General features: G+C 33.0%; 1 protein-coding gene across 2 annotated transcripts in view; it reads left to right on the top strand.

Annotated features, from left to right (window-relative positions):
* EDIL3 (EGF like and discoidin domains 3) overlaps positions 1-25,703 on the top strand; it is a 422,082-nt gene that overhangs the window by 390,527 nt on the left and 5,852 nt on the right. For both annotated transcript variants that reach the window (XM_012784391.2, XM_012784390.2), the window contains one exon: positions 9,617-9,772. In XM_012784391.2, coding sequence (XP_012639845.1) covers positions 9,617-9,772 — 156 coding nt within the window. The remainder of the gene's footprint in view (positions 1-9,616; positions 9,773-25,703) is intronic.

Here is a 25,703-nt window from a genome sequence, read left to right as displayed (position 1 = left end):
AACCTGGTGACTTGATGCCAATTTTAGATACTTATAACTATAATTATTTTAGAATCATTTTCCAAAAAGAATTTCAAAATAAAATTTAGATAGCATATTACAAAGATCTTCTCATTTACAAAAAGGATAAAAATTCAAGTTATTTCCCTTTGTACATCATGATTTAAACAAATCAATACAAGAGCATTAGATTCAATCATTATAATATTATTTTATTAACTCTAAATGTTAATAAAATTTATAATTTTTGCTGTTTTTATATTTTAAACTTCTTTGTTAATGAGAAGTTCTCGATAGACAGACTTTTATTTAGAACTATTTTTACACATGGAGTTTTAGTGAAGTCTGGTTGAGTTTTCCAAAACAATTTCCTGAGAACTACATTTGGAAGGTTCCTCAGGAATTGGTAAAGCTGACATGATTTTAAGTGTTACTATATCACATACGCCATTTGAACTCATTCAACTTCCTAGTCATGATTGCCTTCCTATTATCCCTGAAGTATGCACACAAATATATATGCATAGGAATGCTTGTCGGTGACTTTCTGAGCTCTGGGCAGTCTCCTGTAACTATAGTGTGAGAACTCTAACATCTGAATCAGAACATCATTGGCCAAGACCCAAAGCCTGTAATGGTGGGCTAAAGGCCCACTGGTCACTTTACCATAGCCAGAAACCCCACTCTGTGGCCAGTGCTTTACTTTCCAATACTGCATCACACCCATTTGCAGAAAGAATACAACCTTCAATAATACAGATCTGACAAAGCTGCGTAGAGCACGGGTTGGGTATGTTAGATCACTGCATCCTAAAATATGAAACTATTGACTCAATATGTATTTATTGAAACACTCCATGTATGCCAGGTGCCTGGTGAACAACATGGACCAAGTTCCTGCCACTATGATTTTACATTCTGACAAGAGAAGACTGACAATAATATGATAATAAGTATATTGTATAATAGAGACATAAACAGTGGGCGTTTAGTTATTCATGAAAAAAATCCCCATTAAATGAGAAGTAAAAGCATGCTTTGGGTTTCGTGTTATCAAGAAAATAAATTATCTTTTCTATATTCCATGAAGAATAGAAAGAGTAGAAGAGGCTTGTCCTTCAGACCAGCTAAGCTATACTGCCCAGATGTCTACTGGGCATTGGTACGGAGGCCAGAGACAGTGTTGCTATCTGAAAGTCCAAAAGAGAATTCTTGTTACTGCCTGATAGAAGGTGAGGGGAAAAAGAGAACCTAAATGACTACTATGTAACAAACACCAGGACCATTCCCTCTCTTTTCAAGTTAAGTAAAGGAGAATAAAATAAGATAATATGGAGATTATTCTTATATGTGAAGAACAACAAAAGAAATAGGGATTTTTCGAAAAGTATAAAGAAAAACTAGAAAACTTTGTTCAGAAAAAAAATCAGATTTTTAGAATATATATAAAAATATTTTTCTCCATGAAGACATGAGGAATAGAGATGGCGAGATGAATTCTGAGATAATGAGGGAGCTGCTATATTTTTTAATTTTCTTGAAATAATATATTCAAAATACATGTCAAAATTACATTACCCAAAATAAAATCTGTAATATTGAGAAGCTCTCTGAGAATGCAGAGGAGAATAATAAAGAAATGAAAATGATGAGTGAGAAAATAATGTAAATAAGGAAGCTCAAATGTAAAGAGTTAATTTTTGGACAAATGGCCTTCTAGAATGAGATACCAAAAGAAGTAGAAGTTAATATTTTAAAATATAAGACAAGAAAACCTTTTGTGCACACATTCTTCTCCCAAAAAAACAATCTGCAGTTTGAATGGGTTCACTTTATTCTACCCCAAAGCAATGAAAGAAACCCTCACCAAGATATATCCTGATAATGATTAATAGTGTTAATTCAAAAAATAAAGAGAAAACTTTGTAACAATCATCCAGGTAAGGGGGGAAAGAAAAAGAAGTGGAAATAGATTATCAAACACAGAGTATTGAAAAACTTACATTCTCCTAAAAAATATAGTATGGTCCTATGTCATATCATGTATACACATAAAACCAAGATGGTTCAGAAGAAAAGAAAGAAAGACTGAAAGAAAATTTGAAGGGGAAACTCAAAGAAAATTGGGGGAGAACATACAAATAATTTTAACTGATCTAATAGATCAGTTAAATTTATAATTTAACTGATCAGTAGAAGGTCTTTTTAGCTAAAAAAAAAATATCACAAAGGGAGTGATTGATAGATTTAAGTATAGGAAAATTAAAAACTTGTGTCAAATGTAAAATTTTTATTTTAGCAAATTAGGAAAAAATACAACAAATATAACAGAAGCCACACATTGATACTATATAAATAATTGTTAAAAAATCAACAAGAAGATCTCTAATCCAATAGGTAATAGATAAAGAACATTAAACAGCCTATACATATATATTATTAGTGATACTGAACAATTAGGAAAATGTAAATGAAATGCCATTTAGTGACATGTATGTACATTAAATGTAAAAATGTTATTTTTTAAATTGTCAAAAATGTATAACAAGTTAAACACCACATATTCTCACTCATGCGAAAGCTAAAAGAAATTGATCTCATACCAGTAAAAAGTAGAATAGAGGACACTAGAGGCTGGAATGGTGGGGGGAAAGGGAAATAGGGAGAGATTTGTTAAAGAATACAGAACTACAGTTAGATAGAAGGAGTCATTTCTAGTGCAATACATAGCACTGTAGGATGTCAGTAGTTAATAATAATATATAGTTTCAAAAAGCTAGAAGGAAGATATTGAATGTTGCCAACACAAAGAAATGATAAATATTTGAGATTATGGATATGTTAATTTCTATGATACAGTGTATGTATTGAAAAATCACTATATACCCCATGAATATGTGCAATTATTATGTGTCAATTAAAAAAATAAAATAGTTTTAAAAATGTGAAATTATTAATGTGAAATATTAAGAATAGAATTGGTGAATGCAGAGAATAAGAGTTATTACATGCAGAAGACACAAGTATATCATCTTTCTGGAGACAAAACAATGTATATCACATTTCAAATGGCAGGTTCTTAGTGCCTATAAAAAAACAGTTACACCAATGAGCAAAGAAAGATACACATGGGAGTTGAGTCTGGTTTTGTCTGATCTAAAAGAAACTGAAACAAATTAAATGAACATCAATAGGGGATTGGTTAAATAATTTTCGCATCCATTCATGCACCCATAATAGAGAATGTTATAGCCATTACAGATTACTATTTAATATTATTTAATGTAAAAATATCCATTGTAAGTGAAAAAATATAAATTACACAACTGTGTATATACTGAGTTAACTTTATGAAGATACATAAGAATATGAAATATCTGAAAATAAAAATATAAAAAATTTAATGGGAATTAACTCTGAATAGTACAATTATAACTAATTTTAACTTCATTCCTTAAATCTCTATAGCAACTGAAATTTTCACAATGAGTGTTTAATACTTTCACATTTAAAAAGCTTATTTTTTTTTTTATTTTTGAAATCATTTTCTGGCCAGGAACAGGGCTCACAACTGTAATCCCAGCACTTTGGGAGGCCAAAGTGCAAACATTACTTAAGGCTAGAGTGAAAGGATTAAGATTTCATGGGAATATTAATTTTAATAGAAAAATTGAGGCAGGGGGCTCTAAGTGGTTGTGGCAAATCCTTAAAATGTCTTGATAGAACATAAAAGTCTTAAAACTAGCTTAATAGCATAGAGAATTATTAAAGAAATATGAAGAAATGAAGTGTAAAGTAATTACCTGCAAGTAAGAATGAAAAGTTTAACCAACATCTGGTAACCAATAATATTTTTCAAATGCCAAGAAAACAAATTTGTCTAAAAAACATATATGAAGGAGGGGGAAGCATTAATTGTATCTGATGGTGTGACAGAGTTGTTGGTTTTTAATCTTCTCTGTTTTTCTAATTTTCTACAGATCATATTTCACATTCATAATGAAAAAGAGTATTAAAATTAAAAATGTTAACTATAAAATATTCATAGTTGTCGTGCTAAGTCCTAGTCTCAGTAGAAGGATGCAGTTTGAACTACTTACATCATTCTAAATAAATCTTTTAAAAAGTTAATAGTCATGAGATGACAGCAATCAAGGGTTTAGGTTGACATATGGCATTGCTCATGTTGTAATTGCTGGCAATTTTTAAGTGTGGAAGTATCTATCTTGAATCTAGGGAAGAAGATGCCTATATATTTGAAATGTCTTCAGTATGCCAGATTCCCCACAATACATGCAGCTGAATGATCATCTGAGCTCAAAAAGTTTGTCTATGGTGCCATACATGTGTTGTGCATGGTTTTACATGCGAGAAGCATACCACCAAAGACCAATAAAAGAGAAAACTTCCTCTATCTTTTGGAAGGTTATTTTATGGTATGATTATTTTGTTTTAGATTTTATATTTTTAAAATGTGATAGGAAAAAGTAATTGCTATTTAAATATTTTTGGAAACTAAACATTTTTTAATAAAGAGAAAAATGCAATAGTGAATACTGGAATGCATATATTATCAAACCTCGATAGTATTTTAAGACTTCTTAACCTTAGAACGATTAGATCAAATCAGATACAGTGGCTGAATAATACTTCATATTAAGTTGATCTCATTAACTAGTTGGCCTGCAAATGTAGAATAAAAGTGTAGCCAATATCTGATAACCAACAATATTGTTCAAATGCCACACAAATTCAGGATGTGCCTTAAATGTATCTGGAATTAAAAATAATTGTTTTGTGTAATGTTAAGGTAAAAAAAAAATTTTATTGAAATCAAAATATCCAAATATCTTGCCTATACTGTGATTTTCAAATACTGTACTACTTAATTATATTAGCTTTGAATTTATTTCTACTTAATAATAAGTTAATTCTATAAAATTAACTTGTTAATTAATGAGTTAATTTTACAAAGCTCCATTAAGTTGTAAATTACATAATCCAAAATAAAAAATGTTAAAGCAAAAACTAGAGCATTTAAGTGCAGCTGAGTGGTACAGTTCTGTGATAAATCTCTAGCCTGTGTTTACTTTTCTTGTACATCTGTTTATCTGTGTCGCTTTTCATTTTCCTCACCCCTTCAAGGAAAATAAGATTACTTTTCCAGTCTGCCCCATCTTCTACCATAGAGCCAACATCAAGGTGCTGTGCAGGTGTCTGAAATGTAGTTTATCTTGATCTTTCTCAAATGAATGCTCACAGATTTTCTACATAATTTGTCTAAGTTAGACATTTTCTAGAACTATTTATGCTTTTCTAAAACATTACAGGATGTTTTACAACAAAAAATTTATATTCCCACATAACTCTCATGAAATACTTTTTATTTACTTTTGTATCATGTAAGCCTCATTTCCATAAGTTTCCTTTCTCTCTTGTTTTGACTCTAAGAATAAAATAAATCACTCAGTACAATTTGGAATTTAATTTTCTCTTTTAATATTATTTTAATATTTCTCTTTTAATCTAATTTTCTCTTTTAATATTATTTTAGAACCATTTTCTGGGTTGTGTTGGCTGCAACACAACCAATATTTAAATAGGGATACATAAGTTTCCACAAAATTTGTTAATTAATTTTAGTTAACTATTTCACTCATAAATGGGAAATGAAATTGTTTCACATTTTCTCTACTTTAAGTAACAATGAAATGACTATGTTTGTATACATCCTGAGAAGGTGAATAAAATATATTATGAACCAGAAATTGTTTCTGGAACAATCTAGCCATTCATTTCCCTGTTTCTTTAGCCTTCTAACAAGATACTCTGAGACTGACATTAAATTATTCCCTCAGATTTATTTATTTCATCTTGTTATCAAAGTTTTCTATAACACTTACTATAAGTCTACATATTGCTGTACACACTTCATAAGTATTAACTCATCCTCATAAAATCCTATTGGGATTATTATTATCATTTTTCAGATGAGGAAATTGAGATGTAGAGAGGTGTACTAGCTTGCACCAGGGCATATAGCCAGTTCAGAACCTCAAACCGTTCTGATCCACTAGAGTAGATTGATTCTTACAATCGAATTCCTGAAGACTGGAGAGGATTTTTTCAATGAGTTACCTTCTCCGGTAAAAAAATGAAAGCTACAAAGGTGACATTGTATTTCCCTGACAGGAAATGCCCACACAGAAAACCTAGGAGAAAGGATGCATAGTGGCATCATTAACCATGGGTTGGTTCTTATCCACAGAACATACTAATGAAATAGTTCTTGTTCAATCAGCAAAACTTTTATAGAGAGCCCATTACATGTAAGGCACATTTAAGACAGATCTAGACATGGAGCACAGTGCACTAAGCCAAATGTCTACTAGTAAGTCAGCTTAGTTTCCTAAATAACCTGCTCTATTTTAGGCATACTTTGGGGGATGAGGGTCTAAAAAAGCAGAAGATATTTTGTCAAGCATTTTGGCAATTCATCTTTAACTCAGAAGTTCTACAAGAGGGCAAAGTGGTCCTAGGCAAGGGTTAAGCATTCAGTCCTAAGGAATGGGCTTTTCTAGAATCATCCTTCATGCTGAACTTTGGAGTTACGTGGTCTAAGTGTTTCTCAGAATGGGTTCTATTCATGCCCTGCTTCAGCAACCTCATGTTAAGTGTGAGTTGCTGATTATTTTTGTACTGAAAGAAGGTTTGCTTAGGCCTAGTATTTTAAGTTTAATGTAACAAATTTTAGGACAAAATCCAGCTTGAAACAGATTGCTGACTATTTAAGCAGAGAGACTGGCTTAACTGGAACAAAAAAGAAAAACATTTCTAGATAGAAAAAATATTGGAGAAGGGGAGCAGTTAGAGTGGGAGAAAAACATATCTGTTGTAAAGAGCCAAGACACACAAATTAAGGAGAAAACATCTCCACCCAGCAGGAAACCCAACTGACTTCTAAAAAATACCATAGAAAAGGGGATGCTAGAAGTCTCCTCATTGTGTCCTCTTAGCTACGGACTTATAGAAGTTTAGGGCCTAAAGAAGTCAACCCTGGAGGTGTCCATATCCTCGGTGACACTGTTTGAGTTCCTGTTTGTTTCCAGCTTGTGATGGCAATGTAGTGACACAGAGCTCTGGAAGGTTTTTCTTTTAACCATTTATGGAAAACCAGCAACACTAAGAAGACATTGAAGAATAGCAGCTTTGCCCTGGTGTCTCTGTGAAATAAGATTTGGATTTAGGACAACAAAAGCAGTTTTTAAGCCTAAACAGCCGAAGAACAGAGAGTAAATTCATAATTAAACACAGGGCTTTGCTAACATTGTAAATCCAAGATTGCTTTTTGTCACTTTGATGAGTGTGGTGATTCTTTAGAAATTTCTGAAGTAGCCACAGGGAATGGGAAGAAATCACTGAGTGAAAATATGAGTCATCAACGAGTGATCACTCACTGGGAAAATCAATGACTGATCCATTACTCTAAGAATCCCCAACTGTGGTAAACCCTTGAATCAGAAAGACATGGATTTGAATATGGGATCCTACTTTATTTACTGTTTATTTTTGGATCACACACCACATAATGTTACCTGTCTGGGTATCCATCCCCTCATCTATAAAATGTAGATTATATCCTACCTCACACAGTTATTGAGAGAATTAAATGAGACCATACAAGAAAACACTTAGCATGATGTAAGACAGTAACCATTTCCTTCCCAGGATATCATAATTTTACCATCCTGTATTTTTGCTGGACGCACAAGGTATTTTAGATGATACATGTTTGGAAAATAGCAAACAAAATAACTTTTAAGTTTTGATAAATTTTATGAAATGTTTTAATAAAGCATTAAAAATAGTCTATCTTAATCTGTTGCTCAATCTGAACCTAATGTCTTTGACACGTGTTCCAAAAAATGACCAAAATGCCCATGTGAATTAAAAAATATTTATATTCACAGGCTGTGACACAGTGGGGACTTTTTTCACATCTTTACTGATGAGGATCTCTGTCACTAAATATGGCCTTATTCTATGCATCCTCTCTAACTTTCTTTCTCATTCATGCCCTGTGCCTGACCCATGACTATCTATTTGTAACTACCTTACATCTCACAGGATAGAGGACCTAAAATAGAAACCAAAGGACATAGTGGTTGAAAGCACCAAGATCACACATGGGATCGTGACAGCTAAAGATGATAAGATCAAGGATGTAGCCAGGCACTTAGTCACAGGAAATAGGGGGAAGTAGGTATCTATTATAAGAGGAGAGCGGAAGCTGTAGATCAAGGAACATAAATAAAATGAAAGGTAAAATTCTTATAAGAGTCGTCCACATGGAAAACAAAGCTTTATAGATTTTTTTTTTAATTAGCAGTATATGATATAAGAAAAGATGCAGGAATGAATTAGAGAACAAAGAGGGAAACATTAAACTATTCTATGTTATATATTCTTCTTTGATGAAAATTATCCTTATCTTTTGCATTTCAATTACATTTTTTTTTTTTTTTTTTTTTTTTTTTGAGACAGAGTCTCGCTTTCTTGCCTAGGCTAGAGTGAGTGCCATGGCGTCAGCCTAGCTCACAGCAACCTCAAACTCCTGGGCTCAAGCAATCCTCCTGCCTCAGCCTCCCGAGTAGCTGGGACTACAGGCACGAGCCACCATGCCCAGCTGATTTTTATATTATATATATTAGTTGGCCAATTAATTTCTTTCTATTTTTATGGTAGAGACGAGGTCTCGCTCAGGCTGGTTTTGAACTCCTGACCTTGAGCAATCCGCCCGCCTCGGCCTCCCAGAGTGCTAGGATTACAGGCGTGAGCCACCGCGCCCGGCCTCAATTACATTTTTATGAATTTAATGCTAATGAAATTGCCATGGGTCTCATGCCCTTTTAAGTATATATTTTGCAGAAAAGAATACATTATGAGCACAGATCCCACAAGTCAAGAATGCATATTTTTAATCTTCCTTCATTTTTGAAAAATACTTGACTTTTTAGGATCTTAGTTTTCTAAAAGAGGATTTTCACTGGACAATGATTACTAATTCTTACTCAATTATATATTATCAAATTGATTAAAATTCATAGAAACAGGATTGACTTATTATTTAATGTTTAATGATGAAATATCTAATACCATGTTTGTTCCTGATGTCCACACAGCTATAATTGTATTTTTATTTTTATTGAATTATCCAAAAGATTCAGTATATTGAGTTATAATCACAAATTCATGGAGATAATGATCAGTCTCTAAAAGGGCAGCCCTGCTAGTTCTGTTCTATCTCAGTTACGCAAAACCATACAAATAGATGAATCAGTTTAATATAAAATTAATTGGTGGACTGAAGTTAACATAATTTTATTTTAAAATGGCCAAAATAGCTATTCAAGGAGTCTTGGACTAGATTTATCCAGTGGCAGAATCAAAACTATAAGCCAACAAAAGATTCAGTCATTGATTTCAAAATACAAATAACTAGGCTGATTTGGGGTTTTAGCATGCACAAATGGTTTTTAATCTCTTGAGTTCAAAACACTTGCAAATTTATGAGACTTGATTATTGCATTTAACTTATGTCTTTTCCTTCTTTTAGGTGGACCTTCTTGTTCCTACCAAAGTGACCGGCATCATTACACAAGGAGCTAAAGATTTTGGTCACGTACAGTTCGTTGGTTCCTACAAACTAGCTTACAGCAATGATGGAGAACACTGGACTGTATACCAGGATGAAAAGCAAAGGAAAGATAAGGTAAGTCATCCAAGTGATTTACAAAGTTCAGAAGTGGAGGATCAGATTGTATGCAGTTTAATTGAATGAACTGCTTATATATTTGTTCTGAAAATGTCTACATATACTGAAAATGAATATTAAACAAAAAGTTTTAAAGAATATTATTGTAAAGGAGTTTGTAGTCCAGTATGTAATGGTGCAACCTGTAGGAAAAAAGAAATTGCTTTGCTGATAACATTTTCCATACTGTCAATGATCTAAGATCTGAATATATAAGATTCACTTTATATTTTTTAAACTTAATAGAAGCTTGAATAATTTATTATAAGGTGCATGTATATAGTTATTGTTGGAGCACATACTACTTTTATTTTCTTAATTAAAATAATTACTAGTGTTAGAACAAATTTTCTTTGGAGAAAAATATTTCATAGGTTACCAAATTATTTTTAAACATTTTAAATTTCTTGATTATTGGACAATTAGGAATTTTTTAAATAGACCAATTTAAATAGACCTCATCAAAATAAAAAATGAGATATTTGCTCAGTTTCCTTGATTGTATTTTAATATATAGATTTAATTTTCTTTTGAAATATGTAATCTGCTTTTAATCATACATATATACACCAGTATACACACACACCATACAATTCTGCACCATACAATTTCTAATTTCTTTTTTAAAACCTTCTTACCATTGTGAACATCTTTTCATAGTATCTACTGGTCTCATTATCTGTGGGACCCTGGAGAGTGAATGTGCTCAGGGGCACGATCAATGACTAATTGGGATCAGGTGTTAAAATATAACCTCAGTTGTACTCTCACTAAATTGAGTTAATTCATTGCCTAGAGTCTTTGTGCAAAGAATGTCAACTTTCTGAAGACATCAGTAAAAACTCTTAGCTCAAGAATTTTGGGAAAAATATAAGGAATTCTTTTATATATATTATGTATTTCTGAATTAATAATGATTTTGTTCCGTGTTATATGGCGCTTTTTTTCCATTAGTGTTATTTCACTATTAACCAATGGGGAGGTTGAAAACATCTTTCTTACTTCAAGTATTTAAGGCAAATAATTTATAAATTTCCCCAAAAAACACTAGGTCCGAAATAGCTATTTCAGTGATTCTACAGAGTCTGAATTCAGTTTGCACAAAATTTATTTTAAAGGAGACAGGTTTTTAGATACAGATTTTAAAAGATTAGATTTAAAAGCCACATCTATTCACATTTTAACATCTCAGAGCACACCCATTTAACATCTTAGGACACATACACATTTTACATGTTAACATCTTAGAAACTGCTATATAACAGTGTCAACATTTAATTGAGAGCACTTATTCTTTCCTAGAAGAACATAAAAACAATGGCATGGCTGATAATCAATAACATCATAGTTTGAATGAATATTGGGCATTTTGTAAAATTATCTTCAAAGTTGTTTTATAAGCCATAGACAAACGTCTGCCATAATTTATTTCAAATAACTATTCCTATTTTTCACCTTTTACAGTAGGTACTCTCATTCATAAAAAGTATATCTTTCATAAGATAAACTTCATCAATTATACAGGCTTGAAATTAATTTTAAGACAGATAAGTATTATCATCCTTTGTCCATGTATAGGATTCACTACAAAGCACATCCGTAATAACAAAATCTTTATATAAGTTAATTTAGGGAAAAAATCTTAAGAAAAATATTGAACAGTTGAAATATTTCTTCATCTCCATTTATATTGAACAAGTGATTTAATATGTGAATACTTTTTAAATATTTTTCAATTGATAAACTAGACATTTGCACATTAATGTATTTTATTTCATTATCTCAATCTGAAACATATGTAAAATTTTTGTGTCAAGTTGGTCAAATTGCTTGATACTGTTGTTCAAATTTCCTATATCTTTGCGGATTTTCTATTTACTTGCACTGTCAACTACTGAGAGAGACGTGAATATTTCCAAATACAATTATGAATTTGTCTATTTCTCTCTGCTGTTATACCAGTGTTTGTTTCACATATTTTGAAGCTCTATTAAAATGTACATAAACAATTAGGATTTTAATGTCCTTTTGATCAAATCATGCCTTTACTATTGAAAAATGAACTTCTTTATCCCAATATTTTCTGCTCTGAAATCTACATTGTCTGTTACTAAGAAAGGTATGCCAGATGTCTTTTTATTAATGCTACCTCAATATATGTTTTTGGTATATGATTTTTGCATCCTTTTACTTTTAACCTGTTTGTGCTCTATATTTGAAATGTATTTCTTCTGCGCAACATATAATGTGGTCTCCTTTTTTTCATCTTTCTCTGCTTTTTAACTGGAGCATTTAGACCATTTATCTTTGATATGACTAACAGTGTAATTGTGTTTAGATCTATCATCTTGTTATCTATTTCCTGCTTGTCACTCCTTTTCTTTGTTTTTCCTATTTTTTGCCTTCTTTTAGATTAACAGAATTTTCAATGATTCCATTATATCTCCTTGTGGATTTATCAATAATGTTTTGTTTTGTTATTTTAGTGATTGCTTTAGAATTTGTGGCGTACATTTAAACTTTGAATGAATATAGGGCCCCAGAAACTTATCTCCACAAGCACAAGCAATTATAGCTATAAATTCATGTATGTAGGAACCATATTTATAATAACATATGATTTGGATATTGTCAAAATAAATCTATTTTATTGATATACTTGTACATATTTGGGGGTACATATGGTATTTTGATACATATATGCAACGTATAATGATCAAATAAAGCTAATTGGGATATGTATCACCTCAAACTTTTAATCAAAATAAATCTTATTATAAAGAAAGAAATATACTCCCACTAGGCAAGTTAGAAAATTGTTAGAGTAGATTGACACATGCTATTTACAGAAAAGAATGTGAGCCAGAATTCTCATGTGAAACAATTAGTCATTCTATTATCTGTACAATGTAAAAATTTCTGAAAATGTAAGCCATTTTAGTGTAAACATATGACAATTGGCTAAATTCAGCCAACTTAACTGGAAATTTTAAAATTAAGTCTAACTAATTTACATATAATATTATAACTAATTAGGAACAATAGAGAAAAGCCTAGATAAATAAGTTTACTATTTACTATTGAGGGAGACAATTGTCACCAATAAACTATAGATTAAAATGTAACAATTAATATTATCATAAAGAAATTCTTTATGTAGAAGGAACTACAAGTACAGGGACCTTTTCATTTTTACATAGAAGGAACTTTTATAAAATAAATGAGAAAATGTATTGCATAAATTCTTTAATCCCTTGGAAAGATAAACATTTTATACATGCAAATATACATATACCTATATTAATCAAAATATGTTTTGATAGATATTAAAATAATTATTGTGCTTTGTTTTATTATCACTATTAGTAGATATTTAATCTATGATTTCATATATTTTTTATGAATGTGTTCTTCTCTTTAAAAGGGCCCGCCACTGCTTAGCAATTAGGTTTTCTGAGGTTAAATAAGCCATCTCCTATTGATTCTTACCATTATTTGAGTCTTGTTTTCCATGGTTACTTTCCATAAGGGGAAAAAAATTCTTCAATATTTACAAGAGCCTATTCAACCACAAGCCTTCATTTAGACAAATATAATAAATAAATTGAATGTTTCAGGGCAAAACATGTGTCCATGAGATGTTTTATAGATGCACATTTCAAACAGAAATATTCATAAACAAAAGTTTCTAAGTCTTCTTTTGTGCCTTCTGTATTTATTGACTGCTTGCTTTAATACATTTTGGGGGTGTGGATGTGGAAGTCTCATGTAGATCCAGACACAAGATTACTTCAGAAAAACAATCTCAAAATATAGCAATTTTCTAGTTTTACAATAAGTGGTATAAAATTCTAAAAATGTATAAATGCCCTTTGTGATTTTTATTAGTCAGAACTGACTAAGCCTCAGAAGATAAATGCCAAAGAAAAATTATATATGTACATAGGAGTGTCTAAATATTCATAGTAATGTATATGTATGTGTATGTGTACATACATACCAAAAGTCAATTGGCTAAAAATAATGTTCTCTTCACTGAGATGTCAGTTTCTGACTACCCTCCCACAGCATTCACAAGAATTATAATTTACTTTACTATTCTGCATTTTTTTACCGAAATTCTACGTTAAATTTCTTGTAATTGAGCCTGTGATGGAATTATTATCACAGTCTATACATTTTTATTTTTCACTTTATAGTCTACAGGATTTTCTAACATTTAACTAACTTCTATATTTCTCTACAGCATGGATTCAGGTACATTTTTTATTTGCAAGTCAAATGTTCCTTTGCTCTTATGAAAGTGACATTTGTTTTATACTCTTGGAGCTGTTTTGTGCTGCACTTAGCAGGAAAACTGCAAAACTTGACAGACACTTTCGGTATTTAATTTTTCAAGTTATAAGCCAAAGAAAAACAATAATAAATTTCAGTAAGTGTACTTATATGGAAAAATTAGAATTGAAAATGGCTTTTCTCATCCAATATATTAGTCATAATGTCAAGGTATTTAAATAAACCTAAATTCACACCATAGGAGCTTTCTTCTTTGAGGAATAAAAAAGATGGTAATATTCTTTTTCACCTCTCTCCCTGAAATTATCCAGGATCTCTAAAAGTATAAGTTTTAAAAAACTGAATCTCTATTCAGATTTTCCATAAAAGAGAATTAAAAAACCCTGTTTCCAGTAAGACTTTGTTGGTCCTTAAAGATGAATGGTGCATATTCATGAAGAAAAATACTGCCACATCTTGGGGAACGCTCTAGTTCAGTGGTTACCAAAATTGTTAGATCATGACACTCATGATGAGGAGAGCTTATTTAAAAATACAGATTTCTGGGCCCTGCCTTAGACTCTCTGGAGAGGAGCTGGGAATCTAAATGTTTACAGAGCCCCCAGCTAATTTGAATAATTAACAAGTCTGAGAAAGATGACTCTAATTGGTGCCAAAACCAAAATTAAGTTTTTGAAAATAAGTTCAGTTTTGTAGTTTTCTAGTCAGAATGGAATTTATTATTATAATTCTCTAGGACTTTCATTGGCCTCTAATTGGTCAGTGGAAGTCAATATGAATCAATGTCTCCAAAAATAAGTCGATTTTAATAAGTTTGCCAATTCCCTTATGAAAATCAGAAAGTAAACACATTGGATTTAGACAAAATTGAAATTGAAATAATAGATTTAAGTAGTTTAGAGCGCAGATATGGTGGGGGAACATCCACACAGAAGTCACACTGATACTCATTCCATTGTGTTCAGCCAGGCATTTACTGACTGCTTTATGCCAGACCCTGTATGGGGGAAAAATCTGAATATGACAGTACCTCAAAAACTCTTAGTCTAATGAGGAGCTCAGGAAAGTTCAAAATACTTTGATTCAGTCTGCTTATTTTGAATAATCAATATGGAATCCACAAAGTATAATATCTGATTAAATAACTCTAGGGAAGAGTTAGCACATAGGTGATGTCAGTTTCATACAAGTCCATGATCCTCCAGTAGAAGAGTTGAGTCCCCAGTCTTTCTCAACCTGCTTCCCTTTCTCCATATGGGTGCAAAATACAGAAGCAACAACATCACCAGTCCTCATTAATAAAGCCACCAGCTAAAATCTGTTTTAAAGGATATATTCAAATGCAACAGTAATTACAGATGCCACAGAGCATCCTGCCAGTCCTGCTGAAGTGGGCACTTTTAAGGAACAGAAATTGAATTTGAATGTTTAAAGTCCCGAAAGTCCAAATGGATAAGGCAGAGGTCAGATGAGCAGTCAATAATAGTCATGCTATTCTTTTGAAATTTGATCTGGGTGAGAAACTTAGACTCTACAATCTTCCTTAGAAGGTAAATAAGATGGAGTCCTCAGTGGCACTCAGGGAGGAGGATGATAGCAGGGAAAACCCACAGGGAATGCATTAGTCTTTCAAGGGGGAGTGCCTGCATGTCTCTGAGCAGGAGGACCAAGGACAGTTTCTCTCCATGTTGTTAATATATGGAGACCATTAGGTTCACCCAATCAGAGTTCTGTTGCTGTTTTCAAATAAGGCAGATAGGGAAAGAAAGGAAGCTACATGTGTAAAAGTCATAAATAGAATGGAATGCCTGTATATTTTGCCAAGGCCTCTGATCAAGAAGGCCATACCTCAGGAAATATCCACGTACTAGAAAATTAATTTAGCAAAGTGAAAGTGGTTTGCATGCCTAGATCTGCCTATCGAACTGGGAAGGGACAATCCAGTTGAACAAATTTGAATTCAGAAAGCCCAATATTATCACAGATGAGTAGTGTGATAGCAGTTACTAAAGTACACAGAGAAAAACATAATGGAAACCCATGTATCAGAACCAGCTGTGAAGCAGGGGGCCTGAGGTCAGAAATAAGGCAGAAGACTGGATGCAAGTCCAGAGGCAAATACACAGCTGGATCAGCTACAAGGAGGGCTGTGCTTCCATTTCCATGTTTAACATGGACTCCAAGTGTCCTCCCTATCCAAAGCTTTTCTTCTTGATCCTGAGGTGGAGCCAGGTTTAAGAGCAGGAAAGGAAGGGGAGAACAGGAAGTGGGCTGATGTGACAGACATGAGCAGAGAGAGGGTTAGCACTTTATGTAACTATAATCATAGAATAGAGCAACTGCTCTATGCTGGAAACATAATAAAACACAAGCTAGAATGACAGACTAGCCACAGGAACAATGAGAAGGCATTTTATCTTAAGGACTTCCATTAATTTTAAGAAGTCATTCAGTTTATGTGGAGAAATCAGTGGAAAGCCAGTTGTTTGTCTTCAACGAGTGATTATGATGTTTCTAAGAAAAATCTCCGTATGCTCTTTCTCATTTTTCATGTTAAATACTGGCAACATAAAATATTTTGGCCCATAAGTGTGTAATTTTCTTGGTGGTAATTGGATTTGTAAACCTTCTACATTAGAAAACAAAAACAAAAGTAGAGTGCAATCTAACAACACACCATCATATGGTAGAAACAAGCAAATAAACATCAGGTACAAAATCCACAAAACTCACCAATTTGGGGGTGGAATGTGAGTAAGGAATAGGAAGAACATCACTGCTGACATGACTGTTATTTAATGACAGATAACCTCCCAGCACAGAGGCTATGAAACATCATTTTCAGTAAGTTTATGGAAAAAAGAGAAAAAAATTCACAGTAATACAATAATGAGGAATTAATATTTGTTTTCCCTTTTTTGTTGTTGTTAATTATCTCATGTCCCCAAAATTTAGACCTTCATTATTTCCAGGAAATTTGCTATGCTACCGCAAAATCTAAAACTATAGTTGTTCTAGTTAACAGATGTTTCTGCGAAAATGAAAAAAATATGTGTGAAAAACACAAGGAATATGTTACATAGCAGTGTTATTAAAGTAAAATGTTCATAAATGAAAAATAACAATTTTTTTTATTATTACATACTTCATTACTTTAATTTCCCCAATACTCAAATGCCAAAAAGTTTATAATTTCCTAATTTTTATCTTCTCAATTCTCCATCACTCATCAGAAATCAATAAAAAGGTTTAGACTGAAAATTCTGAATATTTCATGTTTATGTTTGACTTATTAGACATACATAAGTGTATAATGACATTTCATAATGGAAAAAAAATTACTCATGCTTTATTTAGGTTGTGCTTTTACTACAACTATGAAGAACCATTAAGTATTAGCCCAAATATGACCCTATGCATTGACTAAAAATGCTAACAAATGAAAAATATTGATTAGTGATAGGTCCCCAATAAAATAATGAAGGGTATTATTTTAAGCTTTAATAAATTATTTAAAATTCAAGGATGTTATCATTCATTAAAAAGCATTGAGGAATCTGATAAAAGCAGGAGAGCTTAACTGAGAAAAAAATGATTATTTTTATTAGAAAAGTTACAAATGCCTATTTGCTGTGAATCTGGTAGTTTTCTTTTCTACTTGGAAAATGAGTGCTTAATCGATCTGTGCATGACAGAAACCATGTCATTGTTTTGATTGGTGGAACTATGCATCCCATTGACTAAAATATAGCAAAATATATGAACTCATTTCATTTCTAAAAAATGACCAAACAACCAATATTTTGATTGTTTACTATAGTATATTTTGAGGGTAAAAATATGCTGAAGGATATTAGTGTCACATGCTACATATGCCATTTTTACTCTCCACCATCACACCATCAGCTACAATATGTTAAGCAATTACGAGTCTCTCCTTGAACACTTTCAAAATGACTTAATTAATGTTCCAGTCTTGTTCTACTTTCTCATAGTTTAAATCTTAAAAAGAATGAAAAATGCTTTTTATATGTCCATGTTTATGAGAAGCAATAAAAAGATTTCTGAATCTGCCACACCCTATAAAATGAACCATGGCTTTCATATAGTTATTTTTTGTTGTTAAATCCCTAAGAGAAAGTGTATTAATTTGTATGGAACACTCTTGGGACAAACACATCTTTACCAAGCCCCCTGGAGCCCTTATTAAAGAGGCAACACGTCTTTCATTATCATAAAGCTTCTGGTATAATTTGAGACACAAAACTAATTAAAAATAACTTTAAAAAATATGGATTGAGTGATTATACTTGTGTGAAGGGGCATTCCTCTTAGTTTTTCTGAAGCTATCAACAGAGGACCAAACCTCAGAAGACTGAACATAAGAACTAATTTCCTTATTTCCAAAAAAGCTAGAGAAAAAAAATAATTTTGAACAGATAAATGAGATGTTTAATAGTTAACAATAACTAAAGGAAAGCCCTCCTCATGGGAGTGAAAATAATATTACTTTTACATAACAAAATTGCACTTGTATTTCTTTTCTTCTTTTTGGCTGTACTCCCATAAGTATTATAACAGCAAAGTTGACTCTTCTCTTCTGATATCAAGATATCAATTATATTTTAATAATCAATATGCCTCTCAACTGATTAAGAAAAAAAGACCCAGGATTTAGCTCAGCCCAAAGCAGAGTTCACACCTGCTCAACTTAGGGCCAGAGTTTCCTGTGTTCTTCATTTAGGGTTGTTCTTCATTTAGCCTTGACAAATAAAAATACAGGATACCCCATTCAATTCACATTCCAGATAAACAATGAATTTTCTTTAGTATAAATATATCCCAGATAATTGATATTGCAACCTCGTCTCCAATTAAGATCTCCCAGATCATCCCGCTAGACTGGATAGTCTACTAAGCATACTGAGGGGAGAGGGTATGTGCCTATGGAGTACACACATCCACACCTATGCACCCAGCTTCAGCTCTAAGATTCCCCTCTATCATCTCATCATCCACCTCCAGGATGATTTTCTCTTACTCCCCAATACTCTCTTCTCCTCCTCACCAGTCCGTCTTAGAAGACACATGGCTGAATGCTTAAATCACTTCTGTGTTCATACATAGAGCTCTATATTAAGTCATTTCTGACAGGGACAGGATGAAACTCCTCAAAGAGACTTGGAGTAAGGAATAGTTTCCTAATGCGGAGTGAGAATTACCAAAGACACCACTCCTCTATCACATTATTTCTCCATCTATTATGAAGGACTAGAGTCAGGCTACAAATTGTTCTGATGAAATGGAAAATACCCAGTGTGATTTAGGAGAATATTTTGAGAGATGAGCTTTGAGTTTCAACAGAGAGACAGGTTGCTCTGTACTTTTATAGAAGAGGAAAGGCATTTCTACATTTCTGATGTTAGGCTTAAAGGAAAAAAGTAAACGCTCTTACTTTCTGACTACTCCTGGTAATATCTCCTGGAGATATCTTTGAAAAGCAGATGATTTTCCAATTCTATTTTTTCTGTAGGAATATTTCTTATGGCAGTCAAAATCTGAGTACTAGAAGGCAGATAGTTTAAATATATAGCCACAGTTTAGAATGGCATATTTTATGTTTCATAAATCTTTATAGGCAATCATCCTATGTGACATATTTCCTAGGATATTCTTGTTACTTAAGGAGACTTTCATCATAAAAGAAGTTAAATATGATAGCATGTCCTATCTACTGACTTTTACACTGTGCATTCTAAATGCCAATGAGTTTGGGAGAAGGAAGATAGCAGTCAACAGAGTTAGCATCTTTTGTTTTGATTTTTCACTGGGTCTTTTCCTCAGGGTTGAGACCTAACAATAAAAGGTAATAAGAACTTCTGATTTTTAGAAAGAAGCTCTTTGGCCTCTTTCTAAAAAGCTGACAGTTCTCCGGCCACTGGAAGCCAAGATTATGGAAGAAAATAGCACATGGATGGAAGGGAGATGGCTACCCTGCCCCCAGTCCCTTCTGCCTCTCATCTGGATGAGTTGGTTCTTAGCAATTCGTAGCTCAACTTGTCACTCTTTCACTATGGACTAGGGAAGCACAAATATCACATAAGCCAGCTCACCAGTAATAGAGGTTGATACTACTTGGGAGAATTAATCATACCTTTTGGAGGTCAGTTATATGAAAGGCCAGAAGTTAAAAGTCCTCAGAAATACTCTCAAAGACGTGTTATTTCCTCCTCTTTCCTAATACTCTCAAATTCCAGAGTATACCTGGGAGGCCGAGGCAGGAGGATTGCATAAGCTCAGGAGTTCTAGACCAGTCTGAGCAAGAGTGAGACGCTATCTCTACTAAAATAGAAAAATTAGCCGGGTGTTGTGGCATGTGCTTGTAGTGCCAGCTACTCAGGAAACTGAGGCAGTAGGCTCATTTGAACCTAGGAGTTTGAGGTTGCTGTGAGTTAGGCTGATACCAGCGCACTCTAGCCTGAGCAACAGAGTGAGACTGTGTCTCAAACAACAATAGCAACAATGACATCAACAAAAAAAACAATTTTAAAAGGGCCAAAAATATGACCCTTTATTGCCAGGGTAAGAAAAAAAAAGACAACCTGTTTGCATTTTTTTTTGCCAAATATTACTGGAATCTCCCATTAGTGCATTTTGAGGAGAGGAGAATACCTATCAATCAGAAAGAGCAATAGAGTACAAATAACTTTGAAAGAATTCTGAGTAAACATCAAATTTGTGGTCTAGTAAAAAATTTCTTGGGATAAAATCAGAGATTTATATACACTGGGAGCATGAAGCAAATCCAGATTAGTTCAATGAAAAGTAGCATTCCTTGAAGCCAAAGCTCTACTTTTTTACATAATTACAACAGATAGCAAACTTTAGAGCCATAAGAAATTTCCTGAGGGCAACAATGGGAGTGGGAATATTTTATTTTATAGAATCTATACATTCATTTGATGGTTTAAAAAGATTCATGCACTAGTATAAGAGAGACTGCGGAACTTGCCCCCATGTTTTGCTTTTCACTTCTCCCAATCAAGCAAAAATGTTCTATAATTGGACTTTTGAAGTTAAATAGGCAGTTTGGAAGCCTCATATAATTTTATGGAGGAAGCTCGGGAAGCAAAGAAATCTCTGAAGCAACCAGATTTTTAAAAGGGCTATGGAACAAAACATCATTTTGGAAGGAACACAGATAAAAATTGGTATCCAATATGAATCAATATATATATATATATATATATATATATATCCATACTCTATAACTTTCAGAAAGACTGCAGTTTCTCAGGTGATTTCAAATTAATTCCAAGTACGTGGCCAAAGTAATATTTCTCAAAGAACTTATAAGCCTTTGAAGAAATAATATTAAAGAAATACAGAATAAAGATGTTGAATATTTTATTATGAAAATATAAAAGGGAACAAGTAGCACTAGTTGTTTGGTATATTTATTAGGTTTATGTTCATAAGAATAAATATTAATATCATCCAGAAATTAAAAATAGGAAGAACAAATAACACAAAGAGAGCAGAACCTAAGACTAGAGGGTTTAGAACATGTATCTGTGGGCCAAAATAAATAAATTTCAGTGGATTGTCATGTCAAGATTTATTCAAATAATAAGAAAAGGGAGTGATTTCACAATTAATTTTGTAGCCTGAATATTTGTCACAGCCTGGCACATGATGTTGGGAAAGTTTTAGATACAACCCTTTCAGCCAATGGAGATCGCTTTTCCAACTGTCAATGTGAAAAATATAAAAAAAATTGTTCTCTGAAATATATGACCCTTCAACACCCATTACTCATTCTCAAGTTTAGTATTCTCCAAACCTGTCCTCACTTCTGACACCCAATGCATGTTCAGAGTTCCCCAAGACCATCCTCAAGCTTGATAATTCACTAGAACTAACACACATTTAAAATTATTGTACTCACAGTTATAGTTTATGACAGTGAAAAGATAGAGATACAAATCATCCAAGGGAGGAAGCATTTGGGGCAATGTGCAGGAGAGTTCCAGACATGAGCTTTCAGTTCTCCTCTCCCAGTGGAGTCTTGGAGAGTGATGATTTCTCTCAGTAATCATGTGTGATAATAAGCCCAGCCTTCTGCCGACCAGAAAGCTCACCTCAGCCTTGATATCCAGAGTTTTTATTGAAGCTCAGTCATGTAGACACGGTTGACCATCTATATGGCTGAACTCAGTCTCCATCCCTTCCAGTGGTCAAGCTGACCCAAAGCCCCCACTGTAAATCACAATGTTATTATAGATAATCTGGTATGGCCCAAGGCTCCTGGGCAAACAAACACTCTTATCAGACAAGGCTTTCCAAGGGCTTAGAGATTACTTCCAAAGAGCTGAGGGCAGAAGCCAGACTTCTCTTTGGGTAAGGTTAATCTTTTACTGCACATTCATATTACACAAAGTTGTATGGACTGCATTCCGATTACTGGAATGACATGTGTCTGCAAACTCTATGCCTATACTAGATTTGACCCATCCTAAACTCTGCAGAAGAAATGTTCACTAGAGGAAAGATTTAGTAGTCAGTAATTTCCTTCAAGAGAATACACACAAGCAAACTGAAGATTAAGATGTCTTGATATATCTTACTTTCAAAGAAAATAAGGAGATCATCTCCTGTTGAGACAGAGAAATAAAGTGATTATTTAATGTATTTGTTATAGCTAGTGGGTGATATGAAAACAAGGCCTCTCTGCATTTAATCTTTTACCTGTACACACATTATATTTTCACAAATTGGGGCATGTAACTTTGTCACAATCTGTGGCTTCACTTTAAAGTCCCATGTATACACTTTTGTTGAATTTCTTCCCATTTGAGTACACGTAGAAATGTTTACCTGCTGATGGATCGTTTCAGTTAACTATGGCCTTACTTCATCTGCAACTTTGGAGGGCGATTGTTCTATTCAGGATGCTTTGGGAGGGAAGACACTGTGTCAGCATTCTCTGTTCCTCTCTGACAAGGAAGGTTTTTGCTACAGATTGTTGGGCTGTCCTATAGTGAAGGCTGACCCCCCGCTCATTCTTCTGCAGACTGGTGATCAATGTAGACTCTTCTTAACACAAACTGCTATCTCCAGCCAAAGCCTTTTTTTTTTCTTTTGGTGAACCTCTTAGAATAAAATTATCAGTAGGCACTATTTTCCAAAGGAACATTTCCTAGAATATTGGAATTTTACCTGAAAAGTAATTTCTTGTTTCCTTATTATATCTGAAAGAATGTACTCATATTTAGACTAATTTTGTTACAGAGCTTCATTGGTTTAGTGGAATTGATTGCAGAGAAAACCATCAAGAATGATATACCAGCCATTCAATCATGAAATGGTTTCAGGATGCTGGTAAATTTTCTTAGAAAATTGAGTTTACTGTATAATAGCTGGAGCTATGTTGGCTAAAAGAATTAAACTTTGGTTTCAAACTTTTTATATTAAATCACTAACAGAAGTTTCATACAAGCAAAACTTCCAAGAAGAATTTTTTTAATCTGATACAGACTTATACCACTAAATGAAATTTATGAAACAATTTTCTATACATTTTAACAATTTTGTATTTACTTTTCAAGGAAAAATTTTGATTTTTGAAATGCTCCAATATAGGGCAAAGTAGAATATAAAATTGTAGATTAGTCTAAAATATTATCAACAATCTAGTCATAGAATTAGAAACAATGAAGGCTTTCTTCCAAACACTATGTAAATAGAAAAATGTTATGTTTAACTCCACTCCTGCATACCAATTCTGTGAAAATTTTCATAAGACTTTAAATCACTTAAAGCATTGATTCCAGTTGTAACTTTAAATTTTTGACTGTCTAAAAATGTAAGTAATGTTGATACTAAGTGTATAAAAATGAGTTTTATGATGCTGAACCATAAGCTAATAAACATCTGTCCTTTATGTCACCCCAAAGCTCAGATTTTATATTCACATGATGTATAAATAGTTACTTTATAAAACCGATTCAAGTAAAAAAATGAGAAAATCCTGGCTGAAGAGAAGTTCTATGAAAACAGTAGAGTTTATTTGACCATAAATCAATCTATTATAACCCAAAATGTAATATAATAGTTTTAAATCTTAGACTACATTGATGGAAGTTTCCATTCACTACAAAAGTGCACTCTATCTTTTGAGCTGTTCATCTTATGAACTACATTCTATGTCCAAATAAATACCACATTTTCATTGATTCATAGTTAAACCACAGGGTATCTTATCTAATGGAATACAATCAAGATGGTGACAAGTCTGAAAATCATCTAACATGAGGAACTTTTTAAGGAACCATAAATGTTTATTCTGGAAGATTGAATTTGAGTTTTTGAGTGGTTTGTGTTAGTTATTGTGAAGTATGTCAAAGGTTCTTTCAATGGGTTAGATTTGTCTTATGCTCATTGAGAATAAAGCCCTAGGATTAATACATTGAAGTTAGAGAGATATATTTCAGCCTAATAAAAAGATATCAAACTGTCCAAATGCATGACTGCCCTAATGCGTGTGGGAAAGTTTGCTTTGAATAGGCTGAAAGTTCCATGTCATAAGTATTAGAGAGGGAAGTTGATGCCAGCAGATCTCTAAGTTCTCTTCCAAGTCTCAGATTCTTTCATTATGTGGGTAAAATTGGATAAAAACAGGGTTTCTCAGGGACCAGAGCTAGAAAAGACTGTTCTTATCTAACTTCTCTAAAAGTACTCTGTATGAAAGAATAAATTATTGAAATTATATGTACTACATAAAGAATTCTTAGCTATCACCCCCCAACACACACACACACACACACACACACACACACACACACACACACACAAACACATGCTGCCCTAGGGAAATGGATTTTGATCTATGTCTTCTATTCCGTAAGCACATCAGTTCAGTGTACAGGTAGAGTCAGTAAAACCAATGGTACACTAGACACCATTAACAAGGCAAACGTGAACAACAGACGAAACTTGAGAACATTTCATTCATCTTTGTATTTCCACAATATCCGGAATCATGGATGTGATTCTAGTCTCCACATATCCAAAGAGAAATAATGAAATGTATACGGGGACAATCAAAAGGCCAGAGGGATGAAATGGTAGTCACTTGAGATCTCACTAAAATACTGACTCTTAAAGCTTGAAGAGTTAAGGGAGACTATATAAAATTGCTGACAATCACTTACTGTTTGGACGATCTGAACATAAGTTTCCAAAAGGTTAGAACAATGGGAATCTCTTTAAAACTTTTAATGAGTTCAGTTTAGGACAAATAAAAAGAAGGACATCTTCATGAAATAGACAGTTTTCTAAAGAAATAGTATGTGCAAGAAATCCCCAAGGATTCTTTGATATTGAGAGCCCTATTTCATAACTGCTAAAGGAAGCTGAAATATTCCCACCTCTCTGACTGTCAGGGAGGATAATCTTCCCTTCTTCCGTGGTCCTTGGCAACCTCCTGTTGATGACGTCTGCACTGGCCTGAATAGACATTGGTCCCTAACAAGAACGACAGCTGTTATTTTATAAAAAATATAAAAATATTGCTGGAAGCAACATTTAATTT

This window comes from Microcebus murinus, chromosome 11 (assembly GCF_040939455.1).
Source record: "Microcebus murinus isolate Inina chromosome 11, M.murinus_Inina_mat1.0, whole genome shotgun sequence".
NCBI lineage: Eukaryota > Metazoa > Chordata > Mammalia > Primates > Cheirogaleidae > Microcebus > Microcebus murinus.
The sequence above is the reverse complement of the archived record's forward strand: the minus strand, read 5'-3'. Positions and strand labels throughout refer to the sequence as shown.